General features: G+C 34.1%; 2 protein-coding genes across 3 annotated transcripts; one reads left to right on the forward strand and one right to left on the reverse strand.

The window, feature by feature from the left end:
• The first annotated feature begins 619 nt into the window (after positions 1-619).
• On the forward strand, positions 620-2,188 carry LOC114423131. The gene is made up of 2 exons (XM_028389756.1): positions 620-1,312; positions 1,925-2,188. The coding sequence occupies exons 1-2, from the start codon at positions 744-746 to the stop codon at positions 2,007-2,009; spliced, it is 654 nt and encodes a 217-aa protein (XP_028245557.1). The 5' UTR covers positions 620-743; the 3' UTR covers positions 2,010-2,188.
• A 1,194-nt stretch (positions 2,189-3,382) lies between these two features.
• On the reverse strand, positions 3,383-17,249 carry LOC114422473 (mediator of RNA polymerase II transcription subunit 15a-like). Of its 2 annotated transcripts, none has more exons than XM_028388849.1 (12): positions 16,946-17,249; positions 15,022-15,145; positions 14,684-14,795; positions 14,456-14,576; positions 11,929-13,161; positions 11,718-11,788; positions 9,144-9,218; positions 7,103-8,452; positions 6,600-6,944; positions 5,352-5,552; positions 5,152-5,240; positions 3,383-3,879 (listed from the first exon to the last, which is right to left on the reverse strand). In XM_028388849.1, exons 2-12 carry the CDS (start codon positions 15,129-15,131, stop codon positions 3,672-3,674), a joined length of 3,915 nt encoding a protein of 1,304 aa, XP_028244650.1. In that variant the 5' UTR covers positions 15,132-15,145; positions 16,946-17,249; the 3' UTR covers positions 3,383-3,671. The 2 variants fall into 2 exon arrangements, with proteins under 2 accessions (XP_028244650.1, XP_028244649.1); XM_028388848.1 differs by having other exon boundaries at positions 15,022-15,154.
• Between the last annotated feature and the right edge of the window lie 1,273 nt (positions 17,250-18,522).

The raw sequence follows: 18,522 nt of genomic DNA on the forward strand, positions 1-18,522 counted from the left end.
CATGGGTTGTCATACACCAAGTTTATTTATTTATTTAGCTATAGTCATTAGGGATTTTGTTTCCGGTGAGACTTTAATATATTTTTTTTTACAAGTTTTTGTTTATTAAACTGACTTTAAAACTAATAATTAGTTCGGAACTTAATTATATTTTAAATTTTTTATTCTTTTTCAAAAATATATTATTTTACAAAAATTAAAATTTAATTTTTTTTCTTCATAAAATCAGGTGTATGTTGTCAACTAATCAATTATACCAATTGAAATTCGTACACCAAGTTATAACTCTTACATTTGCTACTTTCACTCTCAACTACTTAAACACCAAACAAAAACAAGGAGTGGGTGGCTCCATAAGGGGGTACTTTTCCTTAACCCGTGATTGATGGAATTAAATTTGCACAAGAAATTCTTATTCTTACGTCTCACTCACTCCTTAAAGTTTGATCTCACAGGACTATTTTTGGAGGGAACACGTTAACATGGGTGGGTTACATGCCACACAAACACCTATGCTTACTTTTTGTTTAATCATACTCTCAAGACTCAACTAAAATATAACTAATTTCCCAAAAAGAAAAGCACATAGCTAGCTAGCTACACACCCTACAAAAATTAAGACCAAGTCACTCCTCTGACTTAACCACTCTCTTTTCATTTTCTCTCTTTACCATTCTTTATATAAATACACCATTCTTGAAGTTGAAGGTCACACATAACACAACGCAACATTCCTTTAAAATATGGATTGGTTCTCCTGGCTTTCCAAAACAGGCCTTGAGCCAACCCTAGTGTATGAGTATGGCCTTACTTTTGCTCACAACGAGCTTGAAGAAGAAGACATAACATACTTCAACCATGAGTTTCTCATGAGCATGGGAATCTCCATAGCCAAACACAGGCTAGAGATTCTCAAGCTTGCAAGGAAAGTGAAGGGAAAGAGGGCGGCACCACCACGCCCTGTGGCAAGGCTCATGGTGGCGATCAAGAGGACAAAGAGGTGCTTAGCCAATTACATTCGCTCGTTCATCAGCACTTGTGAAGAAGAGTCATCAGCACTTGTGGTGGTGCCATCATCATCATCAAGGTCTTATTATGGGACAAGATGGAAGAGTAATCATGTGATGAAGAGGAACAAAAAGATGGTGGTGGCTAAGCAAGAGAGGCTCTTGCTCACAAATGGAAGCCCTAATACTGTTGTGCATGGTCTTGATGCTTTCACTAGTCCTAATATTGTTTATCATTTCCAAAAGGATGAACAAATGGAAGGAGATGATGGATATTGGTCTTCAGCTGCTACTGAACAAATCAGGTGGGATACCATGTTCCAGGATCTAAAGCCAAATTGATGAAAACTTTTCCTTTTTTTTCTTTTCTAATTTGGACCATTTTTAGGTAGGGGTTAATTTCTATTATCCCTTGTTTTTAATTACTTGGTGAGAGATGGGTTTTTTGGGTTCTTCCACCATACTTTTTGTTTACCTTTTTTTTTTTATTAGTGTGGTGTGGGTCACGCGGATGGGTAACTTTAGCATGCACCTGTCTGCTTTAGTAATGAGGTTTGTCTACTTTGCTTTTTTTATGTTCATGTCATTGCCCTTTAGCTTTTTTGGTAGGGGAAAATTTGCATCAGGATTAGCGTGTTTATGGGGGGAGAATGATTTGAGGTAGATGTTTTAACAAGTTATGTTATACTTTAGCAACTTTGAAACCCCAAACAGTTTGGCTTGACTTGGGTTTGTGCAATGTAATGTCTTGTTGTTGACAATACACACATTAACAAAGTATATTTAATAGTTAATATAATACTTACTTGCTACCTTGGCATTCTTGTCTTTGAATTAATTCTTGATTAGTTAAGCCTTTTTCCCAATGAGCAATTGATTATTTTACTTCATTCTCTTCTGAACCCTTCAACATGCAGAAGAAGGGGGGAAAAAGATGGAGGTGCATGTCCCACACCCTACGCATGTAACAAGATGATCTTCATTTCTTACTCAAAGTGGTGACCTTAGATTCTGACTTCTAAGATGGTGGCACTAATTCAGTAACACAGCCAAGTTCTTCACTGTTTAAAAACACCATAACCTGAACAGTGAGGACCCCATTTTTCTTCATGTAATTATTAGTATAGCATGTATTAATTCCATGTACGTAATGGTTAATATTTTTTATTTTTTCATTTTTTGATTCTGCAATCTCATGGGCTTAGCAATAACAATGGATATCTGCTCAAGCAAACAGAAGTAACTGCTAAATTTTATTGAACTAAAAGAACCAAGCAAATAAGGAATTAAGGATAAGAATTTCAGCTTATTTCAATCACAAGTCTTCCAGAGCATATTTTTGCTTCAACAACATTTATTTAAAATAACTAAGCTCTTGCCATTCCAATCAACAAAATGTGATAATATTTGACACAATATTATTTTAACATATTAGAGTTCTTTATCACTTAATTCGAATCGAGTAAGGAGAAATGATCTTTGAATACTCTACTTTTTAAACATTTCATTTTAGCTTTTTTCTTATTATATCATACAACCTATTATATTTGTACTCTTTTTCTTTCATCTCTCTCTTTCTAAGAGTCAAATAGGCTTTTGGATGTCCAAAAATAATATTGCTTGAATAAGTTACTGGTGAAACTTAGATAGAATACACAAAAAATAATAATTGTATACTAACTCTCCCTATTGGATTGAATTTTTAGGTAGATCCTGCAAACAAAAACTTTTGAAATTGCTAGGTTATTGACCGAACATGTGGTAAACTGGTAATCTCTTACTATCTTGTCCGAGGAACCTTAAGGCCATAAGAGCCCTCAAGGCTTGACCTATTATAGGTTGAGACTGGCATCCACTATCTTTTGCCTCGATTCACCTAATGCGCTCCATGCAAACTTCTACTAAGAAAGTAGCTAATTTAATCGTATTTAAAAGATAATATCTTCCTAAAAAGGTTTTAGACATTCGACTTGTTACATCCCTTTTTGTCACGTCACATCTTTTTATATTTAGTCAAATCAGGCTCCCTAAGAAGAGAATACGATCAAAACTCCATGCCCTCTTTTTTTCATTATTTAAATTTTCTCTTATTTTTAATGAAGAGCTAAAATTTCACTAACAAAGGAGATCGTATAACCTAAAGCATGCTTGACTATCCATTTCCAATTATATAAACTACTTCCACACATTCCAAACCATGAAATGGAAAAATATATTCGTCATTCAAGTTGAACGTAGGTTTAATTAATTTCAACTAATAACCAAACACATTTATAATCAGTAGGATTAATATACAATACAACATACTGGAATGATTAATAACTGAAAGTGATTTAAAGCAAAAACTATGGTTTTTTGCCAATAGAAAAATCAAATTCATCTCATCAAAATCAAAATTTTATACATTATAAAGCTAAAATGAAATAGAAAAGGTAAACAATTATTGAAACAATATTCCACTTAATATGCGATTATGCTTTATATAATTTAAGTATTACTTCCTAATCATGATAATTCCCTTGCCAATAGCAAAAACAGTATATACAGATTGACAAACTCCATGGTATGCTACTTCATAACTAGGCTTTTATCTACATCCAATAAATTACTTATATTAATAGAAGCAGAATGTTTGGGTCGAAACAAAAAGGCCTGCATGGAACATTAGTTGGTGGTCAAACAATTCTCCCAAGTTCCATACTTAGAGCTGAAGCTTCCTCCCCCACTCTGCTGTGCATGCTCAGAAATAACACTGCGAGCACAAACATCCCAAGTCCTTGCTATCTCCCCAAGTGACATAGGTTGTGATAAACTGCGTAAAGATGTGCTAAACTTTGACCTTGCTTTCACTGAAAGATCTTCATTCTCCTTACTGTAAGAATAGAAGGACAGATGCATTAAGAACAGATTTCTCATCAAACATAAGATAGACTATTTAGAAGGGAAAGCAAACATTCCAGAGAGCACTTAAGATTAAAAATACCAAGTCTCACTAGCACATTAGACTTTCATTCATCAGTTCTATATTTACTAAAGGCTAAATTTCTCTTGCCATCTTCCATGCTCGACAATTACACATGGTTTTTAAAGAGGAAAATCAAAGTTTTCAGCAGTAGATGATATTAGAGGCAGAGTTCTTTTCTTACTTCTAAGTTAATCAATTTTTCTTTCCGATACATATCAAACCATAATAAATAAAACATAAACAGGCTTTTAGTCCTTATATATGTTTTACTCTCATTATTACAATGACCCATTTAAGAATTTTATTCCATAAGAGCAAAATAAATTCAGGGTGGAGGGTAAAGGAACGAAAACTACATTAACAAAATTGAATTGATAACATTCAAAACCACTGGCTTAAATAATTGGAAAGGAACCCAGCAAATCATTTCAACAATGTCTTAACCATAACATTTCTGGATTCCGTAAGAGCATGATTTCTATATCTATATATATATATGCAGAAAATGCTCGTTCAATAAATATTAATGCATAAAAAGTTGGTGATTTGAGTAACTTAAAAGCAGAATAGACCAAACAGATTTCTCAATAAAAACATATAGATACTCAACAATACTAAGTAAGAGGTAAATAAGAGGTATATTCAGGCTCAATTTGGCAATGGGGTAATATTGGGAGTAAAAATATTCATAGACGAGTCTTAAATATAATTTTATAAAAAAAAAATCCATGAATTTTCACCTCCATTTTAAACCCTCATCATACCAAACATTTGGTCAGCTTTAAATACTTCACTCAGTCTGATATAATCATACAATTGTTTCATCATAAAATATCTATAACTAGAGTCATGGTGATTTCAGAAGTTTTTTACAGGATATGAATATTTCTCCTTTATGTTGATAAAGCAAAACACCTATGTACCATCATCATTGTTGCTTTGAGAAGAATTCATAATTTGTTTGAGGGCTTTTACTGTCCTCCCAAAATTTAGGGACCAAGGACGGTCCATACTTATCCATTTTATATTATAAAATATTTATTTCATTAAATAATGTGAAATGAACAACTCTGATTTGATCTATGGATAGCATATAGTCCCTAAGTTTTTGTGACCATTGAAATGATTGCCTTCAAAAAGTTGTAAAACAAGGTACCAAAATGTTGCTCATAATCTCACCTGGATTCAACTGGAAATTTGTCTAGGAGTATGGGAGAACAATTAGGATAATTTGCAGGAACCAGCAAATGCAGGGGCTGAATAGGTGACTGTACAGTAAGAAAACACAAATAAGGCTTAACAAAGCAAATAAATAAAGAAAATAAAATAAGAAGACTTAAAATTGTAGTAATTGCTAGATCTCAGAAGTGGGAATCCACCATCTGCGATGAAGCATATTGGGATTTTAAGCTAGGGCTGAGAGCCACAGCAATGAAAGAGCATTTGACAATAATCCCTTCTGCCCCTTCAGCAGCAGCAACAGCAGCTGTTGGATCAACATCTTCATTGCTTATGTCTACTACTGTGTCAATAAGTCGGTGATTAATCTCCCTTATTTCTTCCAAAAGGGCATGATTAACCTACCAAAATATAACTCTTCCATATCAGAAATCATAAGACCAATACAGCAGATAAGTTACACATTAACTAGAGAAAATCCAGAAATTATATGTAGTTTCCTAACAATAATAACTTTGTAAGTCTTTTAAAACTTATTATCTGATTAACCATCATGCTCTAATGAAACACAAACAGATTTTAATAGGTATCCAAATCATCATCATATGATGAATGTAATGGAATGCCCATGTGCTACATCAACAACTTCAATAATATACATGAGTCACTCACACCAACAATAGGTAAATGAGGTGGATAATGGCCTAAGCAAACATGAGACAAACTATTGCTGTACAAGCATTGGGCTAACCACTAAACTTATTTGTGTCATACAATTACTATATTTGTTTATCTTGATTGGATGTTATACTTGTTATTTGACTAATTAGTAATTTCTACATCATTTAGTTGGACGTTATTATTGTTATTTTACTAATTAGTAATTTCTACATCATTTAGTAACATTTGGTAAGATTAGGACTAGGAGTGCATGTTTTGGGAGAAAGTTGGAGTAACATCTACTGAGGAGAAAATGACAAACTAGCCTAAGATGGTTCTGTAATGGGGTAAAAGACTGATAGAGGCTCTAGCAGAAAAATGGATCAAATGAATGGGTAGAGTGAAAGACAAAAATTCGAGTGAAACCATTAGAAATAACAAATTCCAACTTCTAAATGAATTCCAAGTTCTGTGTCCACTGTCTAAATGAGAAAAATGAAATTGCAACTTTGTACACTCTACTAAATTCAATTGACTTTTTTTTTTACTTCAGGTTTTTGTAGTGAGAAAATGTAAAATCACTTACTTGGAACTTTCAGTTGGGCAAGGTAGTATATTAAATAAAAAATGTGCAGAAGTAATGTAGATAACATGTCAACGCATCTATTATCCATGTGTACAGACCTATTTCTAAGTCACACTGTCTAGTCAAGGAACAAAGATAATTGACAGTAAAAGATGTCAATTACAAAATAAAATATAACGGTTAAAAACATATAATTTATTACCTCAATCTTTGGTTTCTTGACACTGGATGTTGCAGTTGACTCCAGATCAGAAGTCTCTGAAGCAGTTAACTGCTTGATACTATCATTCATGCTACCAGGAGATGACACAACATTCAAGGGAATAGCACTGGTGTAACGTTTCATCCTCTTAATTCCATTGGAACCATCTTGTGCAATGAAATTTCTAGCCTGTAGACGACAATTAGTCATGGAAACCAAATCCTCACCAACAGCTGCTCTGGATCCATTACCTGGAGCTGATCCTGCTATTCTATCATTCATGCTGACAACTGAACCAATATCCATGACCGCAGCACTTAATGCTTTACGCGAAATTGATTTCACCTAGAATCATAATTTAGGCATAAATTTGTCAACTACAATTCCAAGCATATAGCAATAGAATAATTAAGGGGACCTTTTCACTCTTTAATTTGTCAAATCCAGATAAAATGCAGGTAAACAACTGATCAAGCTAGCATCAGATAAACTTCTATACTGACCGCATTAATTAGGCGTTCAAGAGGCTGCTCTGTAACAGTTGACTTCCCAGAAGTGGCAGCTAAAGCATTACCATGTGCACCATCAGGACAACTGAATTCTGCCAATAAAGGAGAGGCTGATATCCCAGGAGTCCCAATGGCAAGGGATTGAGCTGGTGCTACTGCACCCCCTGTTTGTTGAAGTCCAATATTTGCAGCATTTGATATTGATGAAACACAAGGAATAGACTTCTCAGACTCTCCTGGCATAGGAGATGGAGCCAGGGGAGGTGAAGGGGTAGGTCCCACAAAGGGTGAATTAGAAGATTGCAGAGGAGTTGTGACTTTTGTTTTAGATGGGAGATGATTTTGTTGGTCAACCTGGGGAGATGAGTGTTGCTGAATCTGAGGAGAGGCAGCCTGAAGGAGTTGGGGTGAAGAAACAGGAAATGCACTCCCTTGTTTCAGCTGCTGATGGGAATATGTTGAGTGTTGACCTGATGTAAGATGCTGCTGAAAGACACCTGACTTAACACCCATTCCTTGTCGCATTTTTATATCATTTATATCATTCATTTGGTGAAGTTGAGGCATTTGATGTGTCTGCAATTGCGAAGATAGCTGTGGCTTTCCTGGATGGTGTAGTTGCTGCTGCTGCTGCAGGAGCTGCCTCTGCATCAGTTGTTGTCGCTGATATTGTTGTTTGAGTTGTTGACTCTGCAGCATCTGCTGTTCCTGCTGATGTTTCAGTTGGTGTTGAAGTGCGCTGGAACCTGACTGAAGGGCATTTGGTTGAATCACATTTGCCCCACCTTGCGATGGTAAGGAATTAATGTTAGTCTGTTGAGCTGTACTAACAGGGTTTTGTTGGAGGGAGTTCATTGGAATCTGTTGAAGGGAGTTCACAGAATTTCCATGAACAGAATCTAAATTAGTTCCAGGTTGCATTGAATTCATCATATTCTGTTGTCCTGTTGATACACCAGACAAAGAATTGTGCTGCATGCTTGCAATATTATTCTGCTGCATGGTTGGTACAGAACCCTGTAAATTTGTTGACTGCAACTGAGAGTTCATTTGATTTTCATGAGAATGTACTTGAGTAACTTGGGATTGTGGCTGTTGCATGGAAGACATGTGAGTTGGGGGATGATGTCCTGCCTGTACTGAATTCATGCCTTTCCTGGGTCTATTTGAATTTATGAGAAGATTTATAATCTGCTTCTCGTATGATCCCAGTTTTTCCTTGAAATTAGGCAAAATGTTGTTCTTGGGAATCTGTAGGAGTGCCATCATACGCTCCAACATCGATTTATATGCCCTCAGCTTATCAATCTGATCTAACTTTGGTTGTTGGGGAAGAGAATCATGCTGATTGAGAAAAGCAGATGTAGGATTAAATAGAGGAAAAGAAAAAACAAATAAATTATGACATTTGCTAAAGTGCCCTAGAAGCCACTGATTAAGATTTTAGAAGAATTCAGTACCCATTGGTAATATTTATTTATGAATAGATCCAGCTGATTACGGAAAATAAATATTAAATGCTTTTAGGATTCCCATGATATTAAATACTTTTGCATAGTAGTTGATATTTTTCATTCTAATTCATGCATCACTAATAAATAAATTATAAGCAATACATATCGTACTTACTGCGCTTCACACAGGCTGCAAATTCTAGTATTTTCCATGACACTTACTATGGAAAAAAGATGCTTTATCAGTAGCATCTGTTAAAGGGTATATTTCTTTAAGATTTGGTAAAATTGATTTCGGAAAAATCAGGATTAAAAAAAATATTGATGAGTTTAAAAGAACTGATTTTATTTGGATGATGGTAAAGTAGAATAACTTTTGAAATGTAAATAGAAATATATTTTATGGATCCCATATATAGAATCATCAACATCAATTATCTCTACAGCAAACTTCCTTTTATACAACATGAAAAAAACTATCAACAAAGCCTACTATTGAACTCAATACTTTTAGCTGGGAAAACATTTTTTGCACATAACAGACAGAAAACTGACAAGTAAAAAAATAATTGTAAATATACCTGATGAAGTTTATTAGCAATTTTTTGATACATTTCATTCATCTCTGGTAAGTAACTTTCTTTCATGGTTTGGAGCTGTAGAGTGAAATCAGCAAATCAAATAATCAAAACATTAGTAACCTTGAGATTTTGCATGGTCTGGATGTCTAGGTTGAAATCAGCAGAATGAAATCAAATAAATATCAGTAACTTGGAGATCTCTCATGTAAAAACATCTATATCACTATTGCATTGACACCAACGAAGATGATAACTAGAAGTTTCTTTTCCCCCCTTTGGCAGGGCCTCATAAATCACAAGTTTCACATTTGTGCTTAAATCAAGATCTCTAAAAAATAACACCAACTTGCACTAGTTCAAATCAATATAGCATCAGATGAATAATTTCAAAGAGTCTTTCTTAATGGCAGGCTGGCAGAAACTAAAAGAGGATAAAAAGGGTAGTGACAAAAGAAATTTCACTCGACATAAAACTAAAACTTGAAAGAGAAAATATCTAAGTATTATTTCTGAATTATGGTACTGCTGCAATTTACAATATGTATAGACTAATTCTAATAAAGCTAATCTGGTTTACAAGGAAACAATAAATGAGCTAATTATGCAACACAACACTTCCCCTCAAGCTAGTGAATGGGATATCTATCATTCCTAATTTGCTAGTGAGTTATTGGAATTGCTTTGTAAGAAGTTTCTTGGTCTATAACTCCTTGATGAATAGTCTATCTTTGTGTGCTTTATCCTATCATAAAGTTGTGTGCAATACTAAATTACTAATGGCTGGCCTGTTATCGCCAAATAAATTTATAGGAGTTTCATATTTTAAGGTCATCAACTATGATCTTTATCCATGATAGCACACAAATCCTTTGTGCCATAGCTTAAACTTTGCCTCAGCATTCAACCTTGCAACAACATTTTGCATTCTGCTTTTCCGCACATTAGAACGAATCATTTCAAAAGATTTAGTACTTTATCAATATTGGGAGAAAAAATGATCAATGATGTTTAGCAAACTAACAAACATCATCACATTAAAAGGACTTGACAAATTCTTTTGAGAACAAAGATAGAAACAACGACTTAAGAAATGGAGGATGCCCACGAGGCTTATGTTGGAGCCTAATTTGAAAAGCATCAGTCTTTTAGCTCATTTGATGATAGGAAGTAGAAAACTTATAATTGGTACCACCTTCAGTGGAAATGATGGGTTACTTCACATTTTAAATATCTAGTAAGTTTGTGAATGGAAATATGATTATTGGAGAGTTGAGAAACATGTAGGACATTATCTAGAAATAGGGAAGTTTGGATTTTAATGTGTGCACAACCAGTGATTGAGGAGTGGTGCTTTTAGCCACAATTGTGGTATGATTACTAAAAAAAGGTTAATAAAAAATGGGACAAGTTTTAGGTCATACATGGTGGCAAACTGGCACCGAAGTTAAGAATTGTTTGAAATAGTATTGAAAGCATTAAAGGATTGAGAAAAAAGCCATTACCAGTGATGGACAAAGAAAAAAAGGTTACCATAAGGGTAAGTGGGTAACTGAGAGTTTTTGAGAGATTTGTCAGACATGATATCATTAGTTTGATAGCTCTACATACAAAAAAGGTTAAACACTAACTCCAAGTTGAAAAGTTACAGCTATTTGGAAGAAGGGTGGACCCATGAGAATCGGTTAGACAAGGTAAGGTCAGATCCATGTAGAGAGCCCAGGCAAGTTGAATAGGACTAATGGCAGGCAGAAAATAATCCTGTGCAGAGAAAGTGTGTGAGGGCACATGGGAGTATGTTGGGCAGTGGTGCTTCTAGATCTGACCCAAAAATGCTTAGTAGATCTTCTAATGGCGATTTCGATTTGATCAGAGCAACTTTGGCAGCAAAAAGTGGCAGTTATGCTCAATGGAATCATTGGGAGAAAAAAAAGGCAGCGAGAGCAAAAAAAATCTTGAAGATGTGGCAGTTAAGAAGGCAGCTTCAATGAATGCATTCTAGGGTTCTGGGATGAGGAAATAGTGTCTCCCAGTTCCAAGATTCAAAGCTCTTATACAAACTTGAAAGAGAAAATATCTGAATATTAATTGATTATAGACTTACAGTACAACTACTAATTATAGTATATATAGAATATTTAACATAGATAGGATTTAAAGGGAAACAAATCTGTCCTAATCTATCCTAATTAAAGAATTTAGGGAAACATCTCTGCAAATAAAAAGAAATAATGGGATCAAAACCCTATGCTAATTATGCAAACCTACAACATTGAATTTGTTGTTGTCAAACAGCAAGAGTATGTATTCTTGTAGTTCACATCTTTCCATATAACTCATTTAAACATTGCACAAAATGCATAGAAGATTTCAGAAATATGGATATTTTTTTTTAAAAAAGTGATTTTTCCACCAAGACTAGAGAAGGGTTCATGATTTTACAATGAATTAAAAATTCTCACAATAAAAACCATCATATAACTTTTTATTTTACATTATGGTTTGCTTGACTAATTTCTGTTGTTCTAGCAAAGCTTCAGTGAGGAAATAAAAGTGATAATAAAAATGGCATTGTACCTTCTGGTATACTTCTTCTTGCCAATCAGCCCCACTTGGTTGTGCAGTCTGTGTTGTAGAATCCAGAGAAGCTACAATAGGTCCGATATGAAACATGCATGAACATACAATGCTAAAAAAATGTGGAAGAGTAATTGCATTTGCTAATAAAGCTACTATTGACTCCCCAAACAATATAATGACAGAGAAACACATAAATGCAAGCACATACTTGCTGATGTTTCTGGAAGAGTTCTTTGAGTCTGATACAACTGCTTCTGTTGATCAAGAACATTTTGTTGTTGAAGTAAGGACCCTGACGCTTGAATTCTTTGCTGCATATCTCTTTGTGAGGGATTTAGCTGCTGCGGCAAACCCAATTGCTGTTGCAACTGTGCAGACTGAGTGTGAATCTGTGGCATTAATTGCTGTTGTGAACCCAGTGGTTGTGACTGCTGTGAATGAGGTAACAACAAATTTGATGTACTTTGTTGTGATTGTTGCTGCATTGGAACCTTTGGTTGTTGCAACATGTGTGCAGAGTGATGACTTGTTTGCATGTCAGCATTGCCAGATTCATGTCCAAGCAAATGTTGCTGCTGTAACCCAGGGCCATTATTTCCCAATTGTTGATGTATATTTGCTGGGTTGTTTTGCTGATTTATTAACTGTTGTCTCTGTTGCAGGTTTGTAAGATTACTCTGTTGTGAGAGCATCCTCTGTGGTTGCTGTATATCACCAACATTGTTCTGTTGCCCAAGCATCTGTGCATGTTGCATGTTTGTTGTATTTGGCTGATGCCCCATAAGTTGTTGTTGCTGTTGTGCAGGTAAGCTTGGCTGTTGAGTGACTGGTATTTGTTGCTGATGTACAATAGAAGTCTGTTGTTGCTGATGCCTGATAACTTGTGAGTGCTGCTGTGGCATGGACTGCATTGACTGTTGAACATTAGTAGACTGTTGATTCTGTGGAATGCTAGATAGAGAAGATGTTTGCATCATGGATGGCTGCATAACAGATGAAGTTTGCATAATGGATTGCTGAGAAGATTGCAACTGATTTGGTTGCAGAAGGTTTTGTTGTTGTTGCTGCATCTGAGATTGAAGCTGCTTCTGCTTCAAACGCTGCTGTTGGTAAAGATATTGCGGTGAATTCTGTGGGGGAACAATCTGCTGCCTTCCTGGCATTTGTCTCTGAGAACCAGGAAACATATTCTGTAAGTTGGAATTTTGGCTAATAGTGCTCCCAACTGAATTTGGCCCAGTTATATTCTGCATGTTGGAGTTCTGGACAATATTTTGGCTGGTAGTCTGGGCTAGACTAGATACAGGTGGAAGGTTAGGTTGAGATGCAACATTGTTTTGAACATTTTGAGATACAAGCTGCTGATGTGGCTGGAGCTGACTAGACAAAGGAATAGAATGCTGTTGCCCAAGATTATGAACTTGAGACTGCAAAACAAGCCCTATGAAAAAATTTATTTGCCTGGGTGAGAACTGAGAAGTAACCAGAATATTGATTACAGTATACCATCAATATGTTAGGATTTTATATACGGAAAAGGTCAACACAACAATTCAAAAGACAAAGGATCAGGAGACAAATGGAAAGGATAATATGAATGACCAATAAAGTCAAAACTTGATTCACTTAATATATTTCAAGCAAAAGGATATTATATACTCTCAATAGCATCAGCTTAAAAACACGAACAGTTCAGAGAATCAGAATAATTACTAAAAGAACAGAATGACAAAACTTAATCAAATATATAAGGCTAAAGAGTAATTGGCTCCTTTGAACTTTGGGGCATTTCTAAAGTGACACCTTGAAATTTAAAGTCATCCCAATTAGTTCTTAAACTTTAACTACTACTTCAATAGATAACTACTTGTAAGTTCCATTTAATAAAAAAAAAATAAAAAAATTTGATCTAATTTCAATAATTTCCATAACTAAAAGTAGTACAAAATTTGAAAACAAATAAATAATAAATTAATAACTATAATGAGAACATCTTCCACACTGATCGATCCAAATTGTCAAATTAAAGTTAATTTTTACTTTTTTTTGTCAAGTTTTATCTACATGCCTTGAATCCCTACAATTTGTCAAACCTAAAACATCATGTTGTAGCAAAATTTTGTTATAATTACTTGCATTTTTAGCTTCTTGTGTGATCATTGGTATTTGCTGGTACATTCTTCGGCGAAACAAGGTGGCATTGCATGCAAACTGTAGTCACTTTCTGGTATGCTTGAGTTGGAACGCTCTGCTAGGTGGTGTATGGTTATAGAAAGAGAAAGAGGATTTTACTCTCTTTGTGAAGTGGAGAAGCATTGACAAGAAGATGGAGATCCTCCAGCAAGTCAAACAAATTGAGGACCAGACCATATTGGTCTAGATCTTGCTATCAAACTTTGTATGTTGTAATTTTTGCAAGTTAGAAAAATAGAATTTAAATACATTAATAAAGGGCACAAATTACATAGACATGGGGGGCTTCAAATTTGCCACATGTCACCTCTGTTAAGGATTTGATAAAGGATAAACAAAAGAATCTATTAGACCAATGACTGAAGTTTAGGGGATAATTGATTGAGACATCGTTAAAGATTGTAGTAGTACTTTGCAAATGCCCCAAACTTTAGGAGAGCTGAATGCACTGTTCCCAATACTTATACATAAATAATTAGGATTTGACACTTTGGTACCACATCAGAATATAATCACCAAACCAAAGGCTATTAAATGCTAACCTTGATCAGGAGGTTTATTGCTAGGGCCAACTTGATTTGGTGGCATATTGTTAGCCAAGGTGTTTTGGGATTTAGTCTCCATTGTAAGCATCTTCAAAGATATTTTCCGTAGGTAATCAGGCTGAAAAGAGAGAACACCAATGCTGTGTCAAACCATCAATCTTGTATATATTTGCAAAGGTAACAATAAATGAAATGGAGGCTCCTCAATTTTAACAATGAAAGTACCTGGCTTGTTGCAGCAGTATAAATCTTGTCTTCAAACCTTTGAGCAATCTTCCGAAGTTCATGCAATCCATCAGGACCAGAAGCAGGAAGATGTTTTTTTAATGTATCCATTCTACAAAATGAAAAACAACAGTTTCATAATTAGATAATGCAAGGATGGAGATGTTAATAATATCGGCCAATCCTTAAAAGACACAACATGATTAACTGTAAAAAGTTGATGAAATCGAACAACTAGGATTAAATATTCATTTATTAACTTAATTTTTGATAAGCAACAACTGGTAAAAGAACTATTCAAATCACCTCAAGGATACAGTATTGAAATTGAAGCTTACATTTTGTTGACAATTCTTTGGCGTGAATCAGTTGGTAGTTGAGCTCTCCAATCACTTGTATCCATAGTGGGGTTAGTACCTTGATTGGGTCTCCAATTATTGGAATCCATCAAATTCAAATTACCTAAAGCACCTATACAAGAATGTTCAAATCAAATCGGATATAAAGGGGGCACGTATACATACAAGAGACATCATATCTCCATTGTGGCTATGGCTTGCTAGTAACAACTATGAGCAAACAAATGAACTACAAGAATAAAGTTTTGGCATCCTTGCTCCTTCCAATTTCCAAAACCTCTAAAGTTAATCAATAAGAACTGCTATAGATTCAAAAGACATAGGGCACATTTGGAAGAGTTTCCATGGAACTTATTAGCACTTATTTTATCATTAGGTCAAGTGTACAAAAGAGGCTTATAATCTTCCTATTAATTCTTTACCTTATTTCAATACGTTTCACTCACGGTAAAACTTATCAATTAGGCTTATAAAAATAAAGTTATTGAATAAGCGCTTAATTAAATTGTTTGTCCAAATGTGCCCAACCTCAATATTTCCTGAACACAGCAAACTAACCTGGCATCAGTATGATATAAAAATAAGTGGGCAGCTCTTTCTGAACTAGAACCACACAAAACAGACACACAACTCTTTGGTCTATAAAGCTGTAGTTATCACCAGTACTATTTTTTATTAAGAATCACTGTCCAAACAAAAGACTTGACTATTCAAGGGATCTGAATTTTCCAAGGAAGCTTAGCAAGAAAGACACTTCATATGAAGACTACGAAAGAAAAACTTAATTAAAATACAAATCGGTAGAAATAAGAGACAAAATGAAGACTAAGAAAGAAAAACTTAACTAAAATACAAATCAGTTGAAATAAGAGACGAGACCTTCTTATCCATATTGGAAATGCCAAAGAGACAGCAAGTCATAGGACCCTATAATATATAACAGGAATACTTCTAACTAATGTACCCCAGTACCCTTAAAGGCTCCTTACTTTGAGAAGGTATGGGGAGGGTCATTGTACACAGCTTTTCACTGACATATACAAAGAAGTAGTTTCTGGATTCGAACCTGTGACCAGTCACACAGGGCAACATTACTGCTGCGCTATGGTTTCCCCTCAAAACAGGAATATCTATAAATTATCTATACCGCACCAAACATTAAAGCTGTAATAAATTTTATTCCTAACAGAACTGATTAAAGTTGTTGAAGTGACCATGTGTAGAGTTGACGGATGATTCATGTACGGTGTGGAAACAATTGCATCACCAGTTACAACTTACAAACTAGGCTGAAAACCTAGAGCTTAAAATTGATACAAAGACAACTCAAAAACCAAGAATAGCACAACGGTATCTCATTTCTCATGGCAAATATTGATTTTCATCAGGAAAAAAAATCCCTTCAAAGATCAAATTGACTCAGTTAAAAACTAACTGTCAAAATTTGTTGATTCTTCATGTTATATTATAATAATAAAGTTGTTATCATCTCAAGTAACTAAACTCTAGAACAAACAACAAAAGGCCTAACTTCTATCTGTTCTCCTCTACTCCAATTTTCTTTATTTTTTTCCTTAATCAATTCATCAAACCTCGGCTTCTTCCTCATAATCTATCACACTCAATGCCATTTCCATGCAGATTCTCCGTTTATTTTCAAAAACACATGCATCAGGCAATTCAACACTGGTCAGAAATTTCGATTCCATCATCATTCACAAACACTATAATTTCCGTCGAAAAATATCGAGTTTCAGATACAAAAACCTTACACAGAGCGAGGCCTTCAATCAAAATCAGCGATAATCAAAGAGAGAGAGTTCTATTAATTCACAGAATCGAATCGAATAAACCAGAGACAGAAACGAGAGAAATTAAAAACACGAAAACAGAGAGACGGTACCGTCATAAGCGATGATCGACGACGGGCGAAGGCGAGAGCGAGGACTCGTCCGGCGAAGCCTGCTCCGAATCGGAGCTTTCAGAGTAGTGAGGCTTTCTCCGCCAAATTCACGTCCCAAAGTTAATTGTGAAATCAATCTTCACACTAAATACACTCAAATAGCAGAATCTAAATATTTATTAGAGAGGGCTTGTCCAATGCTAACCTTCAGGGTTCAGAGATTAACACTGCTCTTAGCGAAATCAAACCTAGGCAATTGTCCAAAATTATCTCTGGATAGATATTATCGATGAGTCTGATTCTTATAATGTTAAGGAAATAATTAAATTAATTCTAAAGTAATTTCAATTCATTTGCCCGCCCGTTACCGTGAAGAAGAATAGTTTTAATCCGAAGCGCTACTATATCACGCCATCTCGTTTGACTTTTTCCTAAAGAATCACCGTTTCGTAAGGGCGAAAAGTATCCAAATCTTAAATTAAAGTAAATAATAAGAGTGTAACTCTCATATTATTTTATTGCTTAATTCTTTTCTTTTATATTTTCTTTCCTAAACAAACACACTGTTAGTTAAGCATACGGTGACATCATCTAATTTTGTACTTTTTTTTACTCGTTTTTTATTTTTTTAATACTTTTCTTTCACTTTATTTCTTACTTATTTTTACTCTTTTTTATTTATTTTTATTTTCATCTATTCTATTTCTTTTCTCTCTATCAAACAAAACCTAAAATTATCAAATAGTTTTATTAATTTAATGGACATGCACTCTAAGCTTAAATATTTTTATATTATTAATTAATTAAAAATCATTTTTAATATTTAAAATAATTATTATAAAAATTAACAAACTCATTATAGTATATAATTTAATGGTAATTTAGTTTAGGATAGGCTCACAACATAAATACTACATTAATAGGATATATATATATATATATATATATATAATTAAATATATGCCATAATAATAGTAAAAGTATTGCTTAAATAAATTGTTTATCTTAAATTTGTGAGTCCTATATTGTTACATAGATTTAAAAACTTTATACAAAAAATTTATTCTAATGTCAAAGTTGTGAGAGTGTGTGACAGTCGCATTAAATTTTCTAATTGAAAAATGATTCTTTAATTGGTAAGAATGAATTAAGCAACGTTATGCCAAGTCATTTGCTCCAATGGTAAAAACTTGTTAAACAAGGTTGCTTAATTTTAAACAACTTATAAAACTCCCACGTTAGAGATATTTTTAGTAATATTAAGGAGGAATGTTATTATACTCAAGTTGGTTATTGACTTGGTTGGAGTATTGGTCAATGGGCCAGAGATTGACAAGTGAGTCATCAGTTGATCTTCATGACTCGTTCTATATTAAAAAATCTAAAGAATTTCATAACATGTACACTTAAGATTTAAATTTTAATAAAATTTAACATATTTAGAAGCATAGTTATGAACTTGTTTAAAATTTTAAGCATATAACATTTTTTTCCTTCAGAATTCAGTATAAATTAAGTTAGAATTTAAAATATATACCTCTTTTGTACAATGACAAAAACTTTATCTTCTCAAATTT

Source organism: Glycine soja, chromosome 8 (assembly GCF_004193775.1).
Source record: "Glycine soja cultivar W05 chromosome 8, ASM419377v2, whole genome shotgun sequence".
NCBI classification, from domain to species: Eukaryota; Viridiplantae; Streptophyta; class Magnoliopsida; order Fabales; family Fabaceae; genus Glycine; species Glycine soja.